Source organism: Trachemys scripta, chromosome 13 (genome assembly GCF_013100865.1).
Source record: "Trachemys scripta elegans isolate TJP31775 chromosome 13, CAS_Tse_1.0, whole genome shotgun sequence".
In the NCBI taxonomy this organism is placed as follows: domain Eukaryota; kingdom Metazoa; phylum Chordata; order Testudines; family Emydidae; genus Trachemys; species Trachemys scripta.
Window position 1 is genome coordinate 5,469,787 of NC_048310.1, and position 13,578 is coordinate 5,483,364.

At 43.5% G+C, this 13,578-nt stretch overlaps 1 protein-coding gene across 1 annotated transcript in view; it reads left to right on the forward strand.

Moving 5' to 3' along the window:
• The window catches only part of GALNS (galactosamine (N-acetyl)-6-sulfatase), a gene marked incomplete at its 5' end in the record, with an annotated part of 58,239 nt that overhangs the window by 10,328 nt on the left and 34,333 nt on the right, over positions 1-13,578 (forward strand). Inside the window, 4 exon segments of the mRNA XM_034788101.1 lie at positions 1,747-1,813; positions 1,947-2,074; positions 2,911-3,050; positions 5,739-5,842. Coding sequence (XP_034643992.1) covers positions 1,747-1,813; positions 1,947-2,074; positions 2,911-3,050; positions 5,739-5,842 — 439 coding nt within the window.

Here is a 13,578-nt window from a genome sequence, read left to right on the forward strand (position 1 = left end):
CAGCGTTTTCAGCACATGCAGTGAATTGGCAATCCTAGAATTGTTAAAGTGGGAAAGGGACCCACTGAAGGGGATGTATTTCGGCTCCCTTCCCACCCCCATTCTGTTTGCTCAGGACTTTTGTCCCTAGACCAGAGACGACTGACTGGGAGCAGTGTAAGGCCCAGGTGACTGTTTGCAATCATGCTAAGCCAGAGGTGGGCAAACTTCAACCCGCAGGCCACATCCAGCCCGTGGGACCATCCTGCCCAACCCTTAAGCTCCTGGCTGGGGAGGCTAGCCCCCGGTCCCTCCCTTGCTGTCCCCCCTCCCCTGCAGCCTCAGCTCGCTGTGCCACCAGCACTCTGAGCAGCGGGGCTGCGAGAGTATTAAATTGCTTCCCATAGGAATGTGCTGCTTAGGGAGCACCAGGACTGGCAGCCGTAAGAAGTACACCGTAAGTAGCACATTCCTACAGAGAGCAATTTAATACACTACACCCACCCTCCATACAGTTTCGGAACCCTAACATGGCCCTCAGGCCAAAAAGTTTGCCCACCCCTGTGCCGAGCCAAAGTGAGGAGGATTTCTTATAGGAGAGCGTGCAAGAGGATTTTGGCATCTGTGGGAGGACGGTGTTAGGTTTAGAGCATTTGTCACTTGGAGTAGGAGGATTTTTGCAGCTGAGAGGGCAAGTCGAGATGGGACACTTACCATTGGAGGAGGAAGGTGTTTATGGAGGAGGATCTTGGCAGCCAGAAGGATTCAGAGCGTTTGTGTCTGGGCAATGCCTGCTAGATCTTCCAGCTTCCTTTCCCACTCCCAGACTTACCTGCTTATTGAGAGAGATGCACAATCCAATGGTTAAAGCACAGGGCTAAGAAACAAATTCCTGAGTTCTAAGCCTGGCTCTCATATTGTGTCTCAGTTTTCCCATCTGTAAAATGGGAACATTAATACTGCCCTACTTTTATGGGGTTGTTAATGTTTTTAAAGCACCTTGAAGATTATAAGCACTAGATCTGTGCTAAATTTTAGTCTGAACTCCTCAGCTGTTACCTGGTGGGATCCTGGCATCCTCATCCCGACCTCAAAAGATGAACTTAAATCCCAGCTGCTTAGTGCTGGGCTTTTATCTGGCATCTTGCTTTTTAATGATGGAATGCTCTGGTGCTCAAGGCTGAAAGGCTTCAAAGGCCAGAGCACTTAAGAAAGGGACAAGGGGGTGCCCAAAATTCCCTTACGTGCCAGAGCGTTCACATATTCAAACCAGGTATTGCACCAGGCATTTGTCACAAGCGATGCCGCTAACATCAGGGGTGAATGTTGGCTGCTGGGGTTGTGGCAGGCTAGAGAGCCCAGAACAAACTGCATGTTGCTGAAATGTGCTCATGGACCACTGCCGCTCTAAACCATCTCCCAGAGGTGCTCATCCAGCTGTGCCTCTTTTGGAAACTGATTCCATTCCCCTAGTGAAGGCATTTTGATTTCTCCCCTCCCGGTTTGCGGTAACCCTTTGTATGTTTTCATCATGACATCCCACCATTTCTTCTGACCTCGCAATTGCACTGGTCTCTCCTAACATAAAAAACATCATCAACTTCTTTTCGGTTTCTGAGAAAGGGCTGGTTACATAAGTGGTGAGTCTCTGTCCTTTTGTTGAGTAACAACAATGACCTGCCCATATAAATAATAGGGAAGAACAGCCCTTTGGTTCTGTGATCCACGGGTATTGATTCTTTTTTCCTGGTTCTGCTTTATTTTAAGATATTATGAAGATTTCAAAATTGATCTGAAGACAGGGGAAGCAAACTTAACTCAGATCTACTTACAGGTATTATACATTTTCTTTATACATTATACTCATATAGCTTTATAACCCACAGCCCTTTTTTGTTACTTTAGGTTGAGGGTTTTAGATGGCGGAAGATGATCCTGTTAACATTAATTTCTGTTGTCATTTACAGGAAGCTCTCGACTTTATTAGCAGGCAGCAAGCCAGTCATCAGCCATTCTTTCTCTATTGGGCTATTGATGCTACTCATGCTCCTGTTTATGCCTCCAAACATTTCTTGGGCACTAGCCAGAGAGGGTTGTAAGTCACCTTCTATTTGATTTCTGCTGCCTACTGTGATGGTAGAAAACCACAGCAATATTTATTGGACTGAAGTAACATAGATCACTTGTTAAAAGTGTGTGTGTGCGTGCATGCATGTATAAATACACATACTAGCTAGCATGGAATTTCCTTTCAGTATTTTTTTTCCAAAAAGACTGTGTCCAGTTTGATCTTTAATATATTTGTTGTAAACCAAAATAAAGATGGTGTGATACAAATGTGGGTGAAATCTAAGCTCCCTGGCCCACCGTGTGAGTAATGAAACGCTGTTCTGTGGAATGGGTGCTTTTGTTAGTCTGTTGACATAGTTTGATTAGTCTGGCTTAAAAGCCTGTAAATCAGAACAGCCAACAGGCTCCACATCATGGAAAATGCAATTTACAGTGGGGGAAGGAGAGCTCTATAGATATAATGGACCTTGCTTTTAAGATCACAGTTTCAAACTAGCATCTATAATCAAAATTACTTGATTAGCCTCAGTTCATGGCAAAAGTGGCCTCTGCTTATACTTGGCTTCATTTATCTCAATTGCTGGTCTCTGTCCAAGAATGTTCAGATCTTAGCAAATTGGAGAGTCTGAATATCCAAGAGAGGCTGCTTTCTGCAGATAAAAGAGACATAAGTTACGAAGTGACACTGGTAAACTTCTATTATGGTACCTGATGTGTAGGTGAATTATTTCCCTCTTCAGCACAATTAATTCAGTATGCTTGTGGGCTTTAATGGAGTGCTCTATGTTCTGTAAGACTACCTGGTTTAAACTATTTCTCCTCCTTTACTGGCTTGCATGTTTGTAATCTCTACTATCTCAGGTATGGTGACGCAGTGCGAGAAATTGATGACAGCATTGGGAAAATCCTAAAATCCCTTCAAAACCTGGGCATCAGTGAGAACACGTTTGTGTTTTTCACATCTGATAATGGAGCTGCTCTTATTTCAGCACCTAAACAAGGTAAGTGTCTAATGAACAGAGCTGGACCTCAGCTATGAAGTTCGGGTCCAGATCCAAATACTCTCAGAGTCTGAAGACAAAGACATCTGAGGTTTTGGTTTGGTCCCTTATATAGATAAGAGAAGCCTCAAAGTTCGGGAGTGTTCAGAACTAGAGTTCTGCCTCCAGTCCATGCTTGTGTTAGTTGCTCACCGGGGCACACTCATATTTAGACAAGCACATGTGCGTGCTGTACTGTGCCCCGGTGCTGATGGGTATATTTTTTTATTTTACTCTTAAAAGCAGTACATTAGCTTCCTACCGCCTGTATACTTGCTCCCACCTTCTCTCTTAATCTGTTGTTGATACTGTGTGTGCAGAAGTGACATACACAGGGAACTGCTAAGTCTCCTGTATTAGTTAATTAAGAAGACAAATTCGAGGGCCATTATCGAATGCATATCTGAGTTTTCTGGATCATTATAAAAGATCCAGGAGTCCCAATGCGTTTAGCTTTATGAAACGATGTCAAGGAGAATAAACATTCCCTGCCATGGACAGCTTTGCTGCACTTCAGTTGTTCTCTTGTTTTCAAGCTTCTATTCTTGAGCAGATTAATTTGATTTCCCCCGCGTTGGAGGTCAGGTAGTCTTGTGATTATCAGGCCACAAGATGGGAGGCTCCTGAGTTCTAACCTTAGCTGAGCCGCTGAATCTGTGTGGCCTTGGGCAAATCCCATGACTTTCCTGGCTGTTCCTCAGTCAGTGCAGCTGTAAGGCTGCATCAAAAGTGGGGACCTTCCATGCAAACCGTCTCTGAGCCGAGCTTTCCTGGGGAAATAAAATGTAATCTCACTTTTGTCGTCGTCCTGTCTATATCCAATGACACTCGTATCTTAAAAGGACCCTAGAAAATCACATTTCAATCTGAAAACGTTCATCGAATCATAGAAATGTAGGACCGGAAGGACTCGAGAGGTCCTTGAGCCCGCCCACCTGTGCAGAAGCAGCACCAAAGTTTACCTAGACCAGTGGTCACCAACCGATCGATGGCCATCGACTGATCGATCCTGGAGACTCTCCCAGTCAATCGCGATCTCCGCTCATGCAGCGGGGCTGCTGTTAAGTCCGGCTCCCTGCCTGCCTGGCCCCACACCACTTGCAGAAGCGACCAACACCCCCCCACAGCCCTGGGGGCGGAAGAGAGGGGGCAAAGGTCTCTGCGCACTGCTCCTGCCTGCAAGCACTTCCCCCACAGCTCCCATTGGCTGGGAACGGGGAACTGTGGCCAATGGGAGCAGAGGGGGCGATGCCTGCAGAGAGGGGCAGCTCACGGAGCCAGGTGCCCTCCCCACCCCAGGAGCCACAGGGGCGCATTTGCCCCTTCCGGAAGCGGCACGGGGCTGGGGCAGGTAAGGAGCCTGCCTTAGCCCTGCTGCACTGCTGACCGGGAGCCGCCCGAGGTAAGTGCCGCCCAGCTGGAGCACACACCCTGAACCCCCTCCTGGAGCCAGCACCCTGTACCCCCTCCTGCACACCAACCCCCTGCCCCAGCCCTGACTCCCTGCCCAGAGCCAGCACCCTGTACCCCCCCTGCATCCCAACACTCTGCTCTAGCCTGGAGCCCCCTCCTGCACCCAATCTCCCTCCCAGAGCTTGCCCCCTTGTGCACCCCAACCCCTTGCCCCAGGCTCAGCCCGGAGCCCCGTCCCATACTGCAAACCCCTCTTCCCCAGCCCAGAGCCCGCATTCCCTCCCAAACCCCTGCCCCAGCCCGGTGAAAGTGAGTGAGGGTCGGGGAGAGCAAGCGACGGAGGTTGTGGGGGGATGGAGAGAGCAGAGCGGGGCTTCGAGGAAGGGGCAGGGCTTTGGGGAAGAAGTGGGGTAGATCCTGGGTTGCCCTTAAATTCAAAAAGTGATCTTGGGCATAAAAAGGTTGGAGACCACTGATCTAGACCATCCCTGACAGGTGTTTGTCTAACCTGTTCTTAAAAACCTCCAATGATGCAGTTTCCACAGCCTGACTTGCTCACCTGTTCCAGTGCTTAACTATTCTTATAGTTAGAAAGTTTTTCCTAATATCTAACCTAAATCCCCCTTGCTGCACTGCCTTCAGTGGACATGGATAACAGTTGATCATTGTCCTCTTTGTAAGAGCCCATAATGTATCTGAAGACGTATCAAGTCTCCCCTCAGTCTTTTCCCAAGACTAAACATACCCAGTTTTTTTAACCTTTCCTCATAGGTCAGGTTTTCTAGATCCTTTATCATTTTTGTTGCTCTCCTTTGGACTCTCTCCAGTTTGTCCAGGTCTTTCTAAAAGGGTGGCACCCAGAACTGGACACAGGACTCCAGCTGAGGCCTTACCAGTGTCAAGTAGAGCAAGACAGTTACTGCTCATATCTTAGATCTGACACTCCTGTTAATACACGCCAGAATGATATTGGCCTTTTTTGCACCTCTGTCCCATTGTTGACTCATTCAATGTGTGATCAATTTTTACCTCCTTCACTCACAAGAAACATTTAAGATTCCTATAAATGAAAGAAGTGAACAAAAATTTTTTGTTTTGTTTTGTTTGTTTCCTTTATGCATTTGATAGCACTCCCTAGCTAGTCTACTAATCAGTCAGTTTCTCTCCTGCTGAAAAGACCTTCACAAGCATCCACAGGAAAAACATCACAGTGTTTATCAATTTTCTTTCCTATAGGAGGTAGCAATGGTCGCTTTCTGTGTGGTAAACAAACCACTTTTGAAGGTGGGATGAGGGAGCCAGCTATTGCTTGGTGGCCAGGCCAGATACCTGCAGGACACGTAAGTATCTGGCCTTAACAATTTTAGGCCCAATTCAGTGCCAACTGAAGTCAATGGAAGGAGTCCCATTGGCTTCAATGGTCTTTGGTTCAGGGCTTTTAGCACATTCTCAATGGAATCACTGTGTCAAAACCTGGGATCTGATTAAGTAAAGAATTGGTTGATGTATATACAGTAAGATCAGTTAATTACATTATTGCAATCTTATACCGTGAATGCACATGATTGGATTTTTTATGACCACTAAGGGGTTTGACTTTAGCCAGCAGATACCTTTTTGTTTTCCTGGTCTGTTTAACCCCTTCACTTTTGTTGGATCATACGTCTGTATCCCCAGCATTTTTAGTGGATTATCAATGCGATCAAATGGAATGCAAGGACATTCCTGTTACTGTGTGTCCCTCTGCAGTGGAGGAACATGCTTTCTGGATGTATTCTGCGTGTCCTGCAGCATCGAGTGATTTTAAACCAGACACTCCTGTTTTTTGTGGCTAGATAGCAGTTTCACTCAGAGAGGTAGGTCTGTGTACCAGAATGTTGCTATTTCCTGCCTGCACAGAGATTAAAATGATGCTCATTCTAAAATAATCCTCAGGTGGCAATACCAGCATGTGCAGGAAATTGTCCCAATAGTCGTTAAAGAAAGATTTAATCAGCTCTCCAGGAGGCAGGATTCCTGTTAAATAATATACATTCCCTCCCCTTTGTAGATGTCTTTTATTCAGAAAGAAGTGATACTTCATCAACTCGACACTGTGCCCAAGATCGCAAAATATTTATAAAACATTTATTTTTCTAATTACATTCCTTTTCAATGTTGTAAATCCATTAAATCTGATAAAGATAAATTATAGAACATATTTAGAGGGCCACTGTCAGATTTGGCCTAAAATTTGGAGCACAAGGGTAATTTGAGTTTGTCATTTTTAAAGGTTTTACAAAACCTAATAGGAATGTTTTTATGATTCTTTAACATTTGAAATGAAAACAGTTTATTGTTTAAATTTAAACATTCCCATGAAGTCCTTGCAAGCCAAGCATAAGTAACTTTGGACTAGTCCATGAGAACACAAAATTGAAACTGACTGTTTTGGTTTGTATGTACAAACTTTGAGTAAAGTGCCTAAAGTAAAGAGCCATTATTAATGGGGACAGGTACATTAGATATGAAAAAATAACTCTAAGGTATAATTAAGAATAAAGGCAAGGAAATGTTTTTAGCAATAACTTAACAACAGTAATCTTGTAGTGTAGCTAGCTATTTTATGTGATGGTAAGAAATGTTTGCCACAGATTGGAGCTCAATGTGTTAGTTTGTGGTGAATTGCTTGCTCTTTTAGAAACAACTGAAAGTTTAACCTAAATTTGTACGATCAACCATTTATGTATGGTTAACATATTGGCACACCCAATTGAGGTGCCATACTGCCATGGGTACACACACAAAGGCAAGCTACCTCTATTTAGAAAAGCTCTTATGTATATGATTAACTTTAAGCACATGCTTAAGTCTTCTTATTAGGCAGATTCTCACCTGATGTAAATTGGCATAGCTCCATTGATGGATCTGCCTTCATTGACTTTAATAACACTTAAGTATATGCTTCACTTTAGGCATACGCTTAATTCCTTGCTTGATTTAGCCCCATTTCAGGAAACTGGCCACCAAATGGTTACACATATAGAGGTCTAATCCTGAGAGGAGTTGTGCTCCCACAATTCCGATTGGGCTCAGACTGCTTTTCAAACCTGTGGTCCATAATGTGCTGCTTCACTCTGTGTTGTGGATGTGCTAGTATGGGTGAGATCTGTAAATAAATACATAATAACAGATATTGATAGGTCTTCTATGCTTGTATTCTTGCAATCAAGGCTCCTGCAGTCTGATGCCCACCGCAGCACTGTCCTCAGGTGAGAAGTACAGCATTGCTTCAGGTTTTTGGGTAGCGCAACTCTGCCATTGCCTTCTAGTGTTACAGTCGAATGTATAGTTTTTATAGTGCATAGTTATTTCTTAATAATTGCCTTTTCTAGACATAGTCAGTGGAGAGTTCCCTTCTACAGTTTGTCTATTTTACATATAGTATGTTGAAGATTTTACCTTCCCAACCTGACCAGGAGGGAGGAGTCAGAGGTTAATTCAGTGTTAGTGCCCATGTAGTCATTGAATTCTCTGCTATATCAGTCGGGAACTTTGCCCGCTAGTAATACTGCTTTTACAATGGACACAAGTCCACCAGGAATTGGAGTGAACCCACAAACTGTCTCATAGTGATGACCAAACATCTATCAAATGGTGACAACTTTTGGTTACTGTTGACCGAGGCCACATTCAAAGCAGTAACCTGCTGTTGAAAGTTTCCCTATCCTGTTGCCTGCGCCATTCGGTTGCTCAGCCCCACCAAACTACTGGAGTTAAAGCATTCTCTGGAAGGGTCATGCCTCCTTGTTGATGGTCAGAAATTTGATAAATGCAGAATAATTCACATTAGAAAACATAATCCTGACTATACATTCAAAATGATGGGATATAAATGAGCTGTTACCACTCAAGAAAAGATCTTGGAGTCATTGTTGATAGTTCTCTGAAAACATGCGCTCAATGTGCAACAGCTGTCAAAGAAGCTAACAATGTTAGGAACCATTAAGAAAGGGATAGATAATAAGACAGAAAACATCATAATGCCACTATATAAATCCATGATATGCCTACACCTTCATTACTGCATGCAGTTGTGGTCGCCCCATCTCAAAAATAATATATTAGAATTGGAAAAAGTACAGAGAAGGGCAACAAAAATGATGAAGGGTATGGAACACTGCTGTATGAGGCGAGATTAAAAAGCCTTGGACTTTTCAGCTTGGAAAAGAGATGACTAAGAGGGGATATGACAGAGGTCTATAAAATCATGACTGGTGTGGAGAAAGTGAATAGGGAAGTATTATTTACTCCTTTACATAACATAAGAGGGATCACCCAATGAAATTAATAGGCAGCAGGTTTAAGAGAAACATAGGGAAGTATTTCTTTACACAACGCACAGTCAACCTGTGGAACTCTTTGCCAGGGGATATTGTGAAGGCCAGAACTATAACAGAATTCAAAAAAGAATTGGGTAAGTTCATGGAGGATAGATCCATTAATATCTATTAGCCAACATGCCCAGGGATGCAAACACATGCTCTTAGTGTCCTTAGTCTCTGATTGACAGAAGCTGGGAGTGGACAATAGCGGATGGATCATTCAATGATTGCCTGTTCTGGTCATTGTCTCTGAAGCACCTGGCATTGACCACTGTCAGAAGACAGGATACGGGGCTAGGTGAACCATTGGTTTGCCCCAGTATGGCCATTATGTTCTTATGCTGACAATCTTACTGACTTGTAGCTTCTTTTTTTTTAGTGGGTGTATTTCTTTATTTCAAATAAAAGGAATGTTGAGTAGAAATTATAAAGGAAATCAAGTGGACAGTTCTAATAGGAACATCAGTAGCGCTATAGGTAACCAGTTTGGGGCTTGGTGGGGGTCTTGCCACAGGAGGCTGCTGCTGGTGTTGGCATCAAAATTCAGTTCCTTTTGGCCCCCCGTTTTGGCATGTTTATTCACACACAAACACCCTTTCTGTAGCTTCCTCCCCCTCTCCATTTTCCAGGTGAATTCATAACAAGTCAACATTTAAACATTCCCTGCATCACGTCTGCCTTCTGGAAAGATCTAGCTGAAAGAAATTCATATTCTGCTGGTATTTGAATCTTCTCCTTCTCTCTTTCTGCGTGTCTCCTCCCCTTCCCTCCCCAGTTCCTGCTCCCTGAAGGAGAAAAGAACATATCAACCCAAAGACAGCATTGCAACCTTTTCTTCACTATCTCCCATGGGGCGCAAATTGAAATTGAATTAGACAGGGATATCAGGTCTGCTCGCTGTGATAACTGTAAAAGGATTTTATTTAAAAACACCCTGACATTTGTTCACCCAGTTTCAAATATTTAGCTTTTCTCCTTTCCTTTCCTGGCGGGGGCGACTTTATTAATTGTCGCCTTTGATTCAGAGTTAAAGCTTGAAAGCACTGATAACAGCAGTGGTGACTATTTCTTCCCGCAACGTGGCCCACAGCAAAAGGATTTCATTTTCTTAAAGACGTTATGTGTTCACTGAGAGTTTATTTAAAAAAAAAAGGGGGGGGGGAGCCCTTCTTACGTGCGTAATGCCAGCTGTTCCTCACTGATACGAGGAATATCTGATCTCGCTCTTCTTTTATCTGTTATTTATTTTCTCTGGGCTGTTACTCTCTCTGGATTTTTATTTTTCTTAAGAAAAAATGGAAGAGGCAACTAGAATGAGAGTGCTGTTGACAGGAGAAAATGGTAATTTAAAAAAAATTCCCTGAAAATACTTCAAAGTTTTATAAATATTAACCCTTTTTATTTTTTTCTGTCTTCACGGTGCTGCAGAGCACAGATAAATCCAAGTGGCTGTGGCACTGGCGTTTAATTTCCTTAAGAAGTTTTCTCTGCTTCACGGAAGAATGTTGTCTGAGACCAGAACCGTAATTGAATGATTAAAGGGAGCCATCTACATCTGGTTATGTTTAATAAAGGCCAGTACAAGAAGTCAGTGGTGGCCCCAGAGGACTGTCACAGTGTATAAATTAGATAGTACGTCTCAGCTTGGCTATTGCTTCTTGCAGTCTGTTAGCCAAAAGATTTAGGTGACAGGATTGAGTGGCGACATGAAAAGTGATTTTTTTTTTTTGGATTTGCCTTATAAACTGTGAAAGGCCTAATTACAAAAAGTCTTACATGCTAGCTATCCTGTTCATTCCTGCTGCAGCAGGAGTACATGGAGAGCAGGCACGTTAATAACTATATCATGTGCCAAATATCCCCTTTATTAATCTCTCAAATCCTTCACATGGCATTTCTCCAACCTCACAATGCCTGCGACGTGCAAAGGGTAAGGAGCAGGGGGCGAGCATACGAGACTCAGCACCTCATGGTGTGTGAAGTTGTCCACCTTTGTCAGGAATGGATGTGATAGCTTCTTTGAAGGAGGATAACATTGTTATTATTTAATGTCTGTGCACTCTTAACGTGTGCACAGCCCTTTACAAAACACACACACAAGGCAAGAGCCTTGCTCTAAGGAGCCGACAATCTAAGGGTATGTCTACACTGCAGCTGGGGGTGAGCCTCCCAGCCCTAGTGGACAGACTCATGCTAGCTTGGAGAAGGGGATGGGTCTTAGAGCCCGGACTCCAGCCCAAGCAGGAATGTCTGCCCCGCTATATTTAGTCCTGTAGCATGAGCCTAAGTCAGTTGTTCTGAGACACACTGTTGTGGATCCTTTTTAATGTGATGTTTATTTTTTGCAGTGTAGGTAGGTGTACCCAAAGAGAGCAGTGTGGAGACAGTAGAGCGTAAGGAGCATCAGCAGCAACATCTAGGTCCCATCAAAATGGGGTCAGTGGGGCCTGACCCCTCCCCAGATCTCTGTATCTGACGCTACACAACAGCATTTTTGTTAGTGTTTGAATCAGCAATAAAAAGGCGCGTCTGTCATTCTTGCAAAGGAACAGGGAGCGTGTGTGTAACCATTATGTATTTGCAGTGAGCCGCAGTCTCATTGGTGTCTGACTTAGTTGTTGGGGTGGAAGGCAATGGGAGGTTTGCCTGGGTAAGGATTGCAGGATTTGGTGCAGTGTATGTAGGTTTGGTTTGGTTTGTTTTGAAGGGAGAAAATATGGATCACCCAGTACCAGTGCACATTATAAAACTAAAACAGTACGTCCAGTTTCACTGTAAAATGGGACTGTTCCAGTTCCTTCTCCGAGGTTGTGTAGCAGAGAAAGTTACAAGCAGTTTCCCTCCATCCTCTCCTCCAAATGAGGAGATGAACCTTTAGAAGAGTTCGTGTACATACCTGCCTCTTGTGTTGCTCATGTGGAGAACCGTTTAATATTTCAGGTCCTGTGATTTAACCCCTTCCCATCCTTACTGCCCACAAAAACAGCCTGATCCTAGCCTCTTCCAAAGTACCTCAGTGCAGCAAAAGCTCTGAATCAAACTATGGGCCTGATCCTACGCAACCTTTCACATGCCAGTAATCCCAGTAATTTCAGTCAGATTACTCTACTGACTGAAGGCTATTTTCATAAATAAAGGTTTCCAGGATCAGGCCCTCTCTATGCTTGCTGCTTTGCATTCTGTTTCTCCTGCATGGGAACAGGGGAAGTTTTGCCCATATCCTTCCTCAGTATTAAATGCTCTTGTCAGTGTTTTGTGATGAATTCAAATGGTTAAGAATTGAAATGACTGTAATCCAGCAGAGTGACATTGCAATGTTAAACGCTTAATCCATCCCAAATGCAAGCCCAGCATGCAGCCTGTTGTTTTTGGAAAGAGGAAAATACTGTAATTTTCAGAAATATTTTTCAATTCCCCGCTTAAATCCTTAGATGTTCACTTTTTCAACCTATTGGCCATCTAGCCACTTAGAGCAAGAGGTTTAGTAATTCAGAAGATAGTTTGTTCCCCTTAATAGGGCTGAAGAAACTAAAACAACTGAGCTGATATGTTGCAGAGTTCCTCTTTTATCATAATTTGCTCCGGTATTTAAATACTCTTTTAGAGTCAGCTTAGTAAATGGAGATCCATTACTTATTAGCAGGAAGATTCATGGATAAGGCAGGCTTTGATGGTTATGATGTTATGACCGATATATTGGTATCCTCAGTATATTGGTAGAACATGAGAATCTGCCTTGGATGGAAAAGAAAGTAAATGTTTTTTCTCCACTGTATAAGTATGTTGAATTGGGTCACATGGCTCTTTGTTTCCGAGTTTGCGGTATGCCTGGGAAGGTTCTGTTGGGTCACATCTGGTACTGGTGCATCTTGTCGCAAAGCGCTCATACTCTCTCACTAGACTGAAGATATCGGCCTCAAATTTGTGTAATGTTGGTTAATTCCCCATCCCAAGGCAGATGATAGTCTCCTAGCATAGTAGCATAGCACAGAAAGTGTGTGTGTGTGTGTGTGTGTGTGTGTGTGTGTGTGTGTGTGTGTGTGTGTGTGTGTGNGTGTGTGTGTGTGTGTGTGTGTGTGTGTGTGTGTGTGTGTGTGTGTGTGTGTGTGTGTGTGTAAATCAGTCAGAAGGTAATCGGTGGAAACAAATACTGTGTGGTTTGCTTGCTTTTAAAACAGAAATAATTAAGACAGAAGGAATTATAAATATGGCTGCCAGTTAAATTTAAAAACCTCTTAAAAAACCACTAAAGCCAAAAAATGGTGGTTTTTCCTCCCTGATAAAAATATTCTAAAATATTTCAGATTTACCATTCTAGAATTGTTGAAAATGGTTTGTAGACAAGGTCATTGGGCCCTGAAGATCACTCCCCATCCACCCACTTCTGTACTTGCTGGGAGCTCACCCCTGCCAATGCAGGGCTCTGGAGAGGGCCAATGGATGGAATAAATCAAGGGGAACTTTGTATGGAATACTGATTTTTTTCAATCTCAGAATGAGTAATAATTTGCCTATGCACACCAGGGGGCCCTAAGCACCACAAAGTATGAATCAATGAATGGAAAGTGGGTGAAGTAAAGGGAAAGGTTTAAAAAAAAAATCCATAAAAAACAACATGAAAGGAGGAAGGGCTTGATTCAGCCCTCTAGAAGCTAATGGGGACTTTGCATGTGACTCTGATATGAGCAGGAGCAAGCCCCAGGTGAGAAATT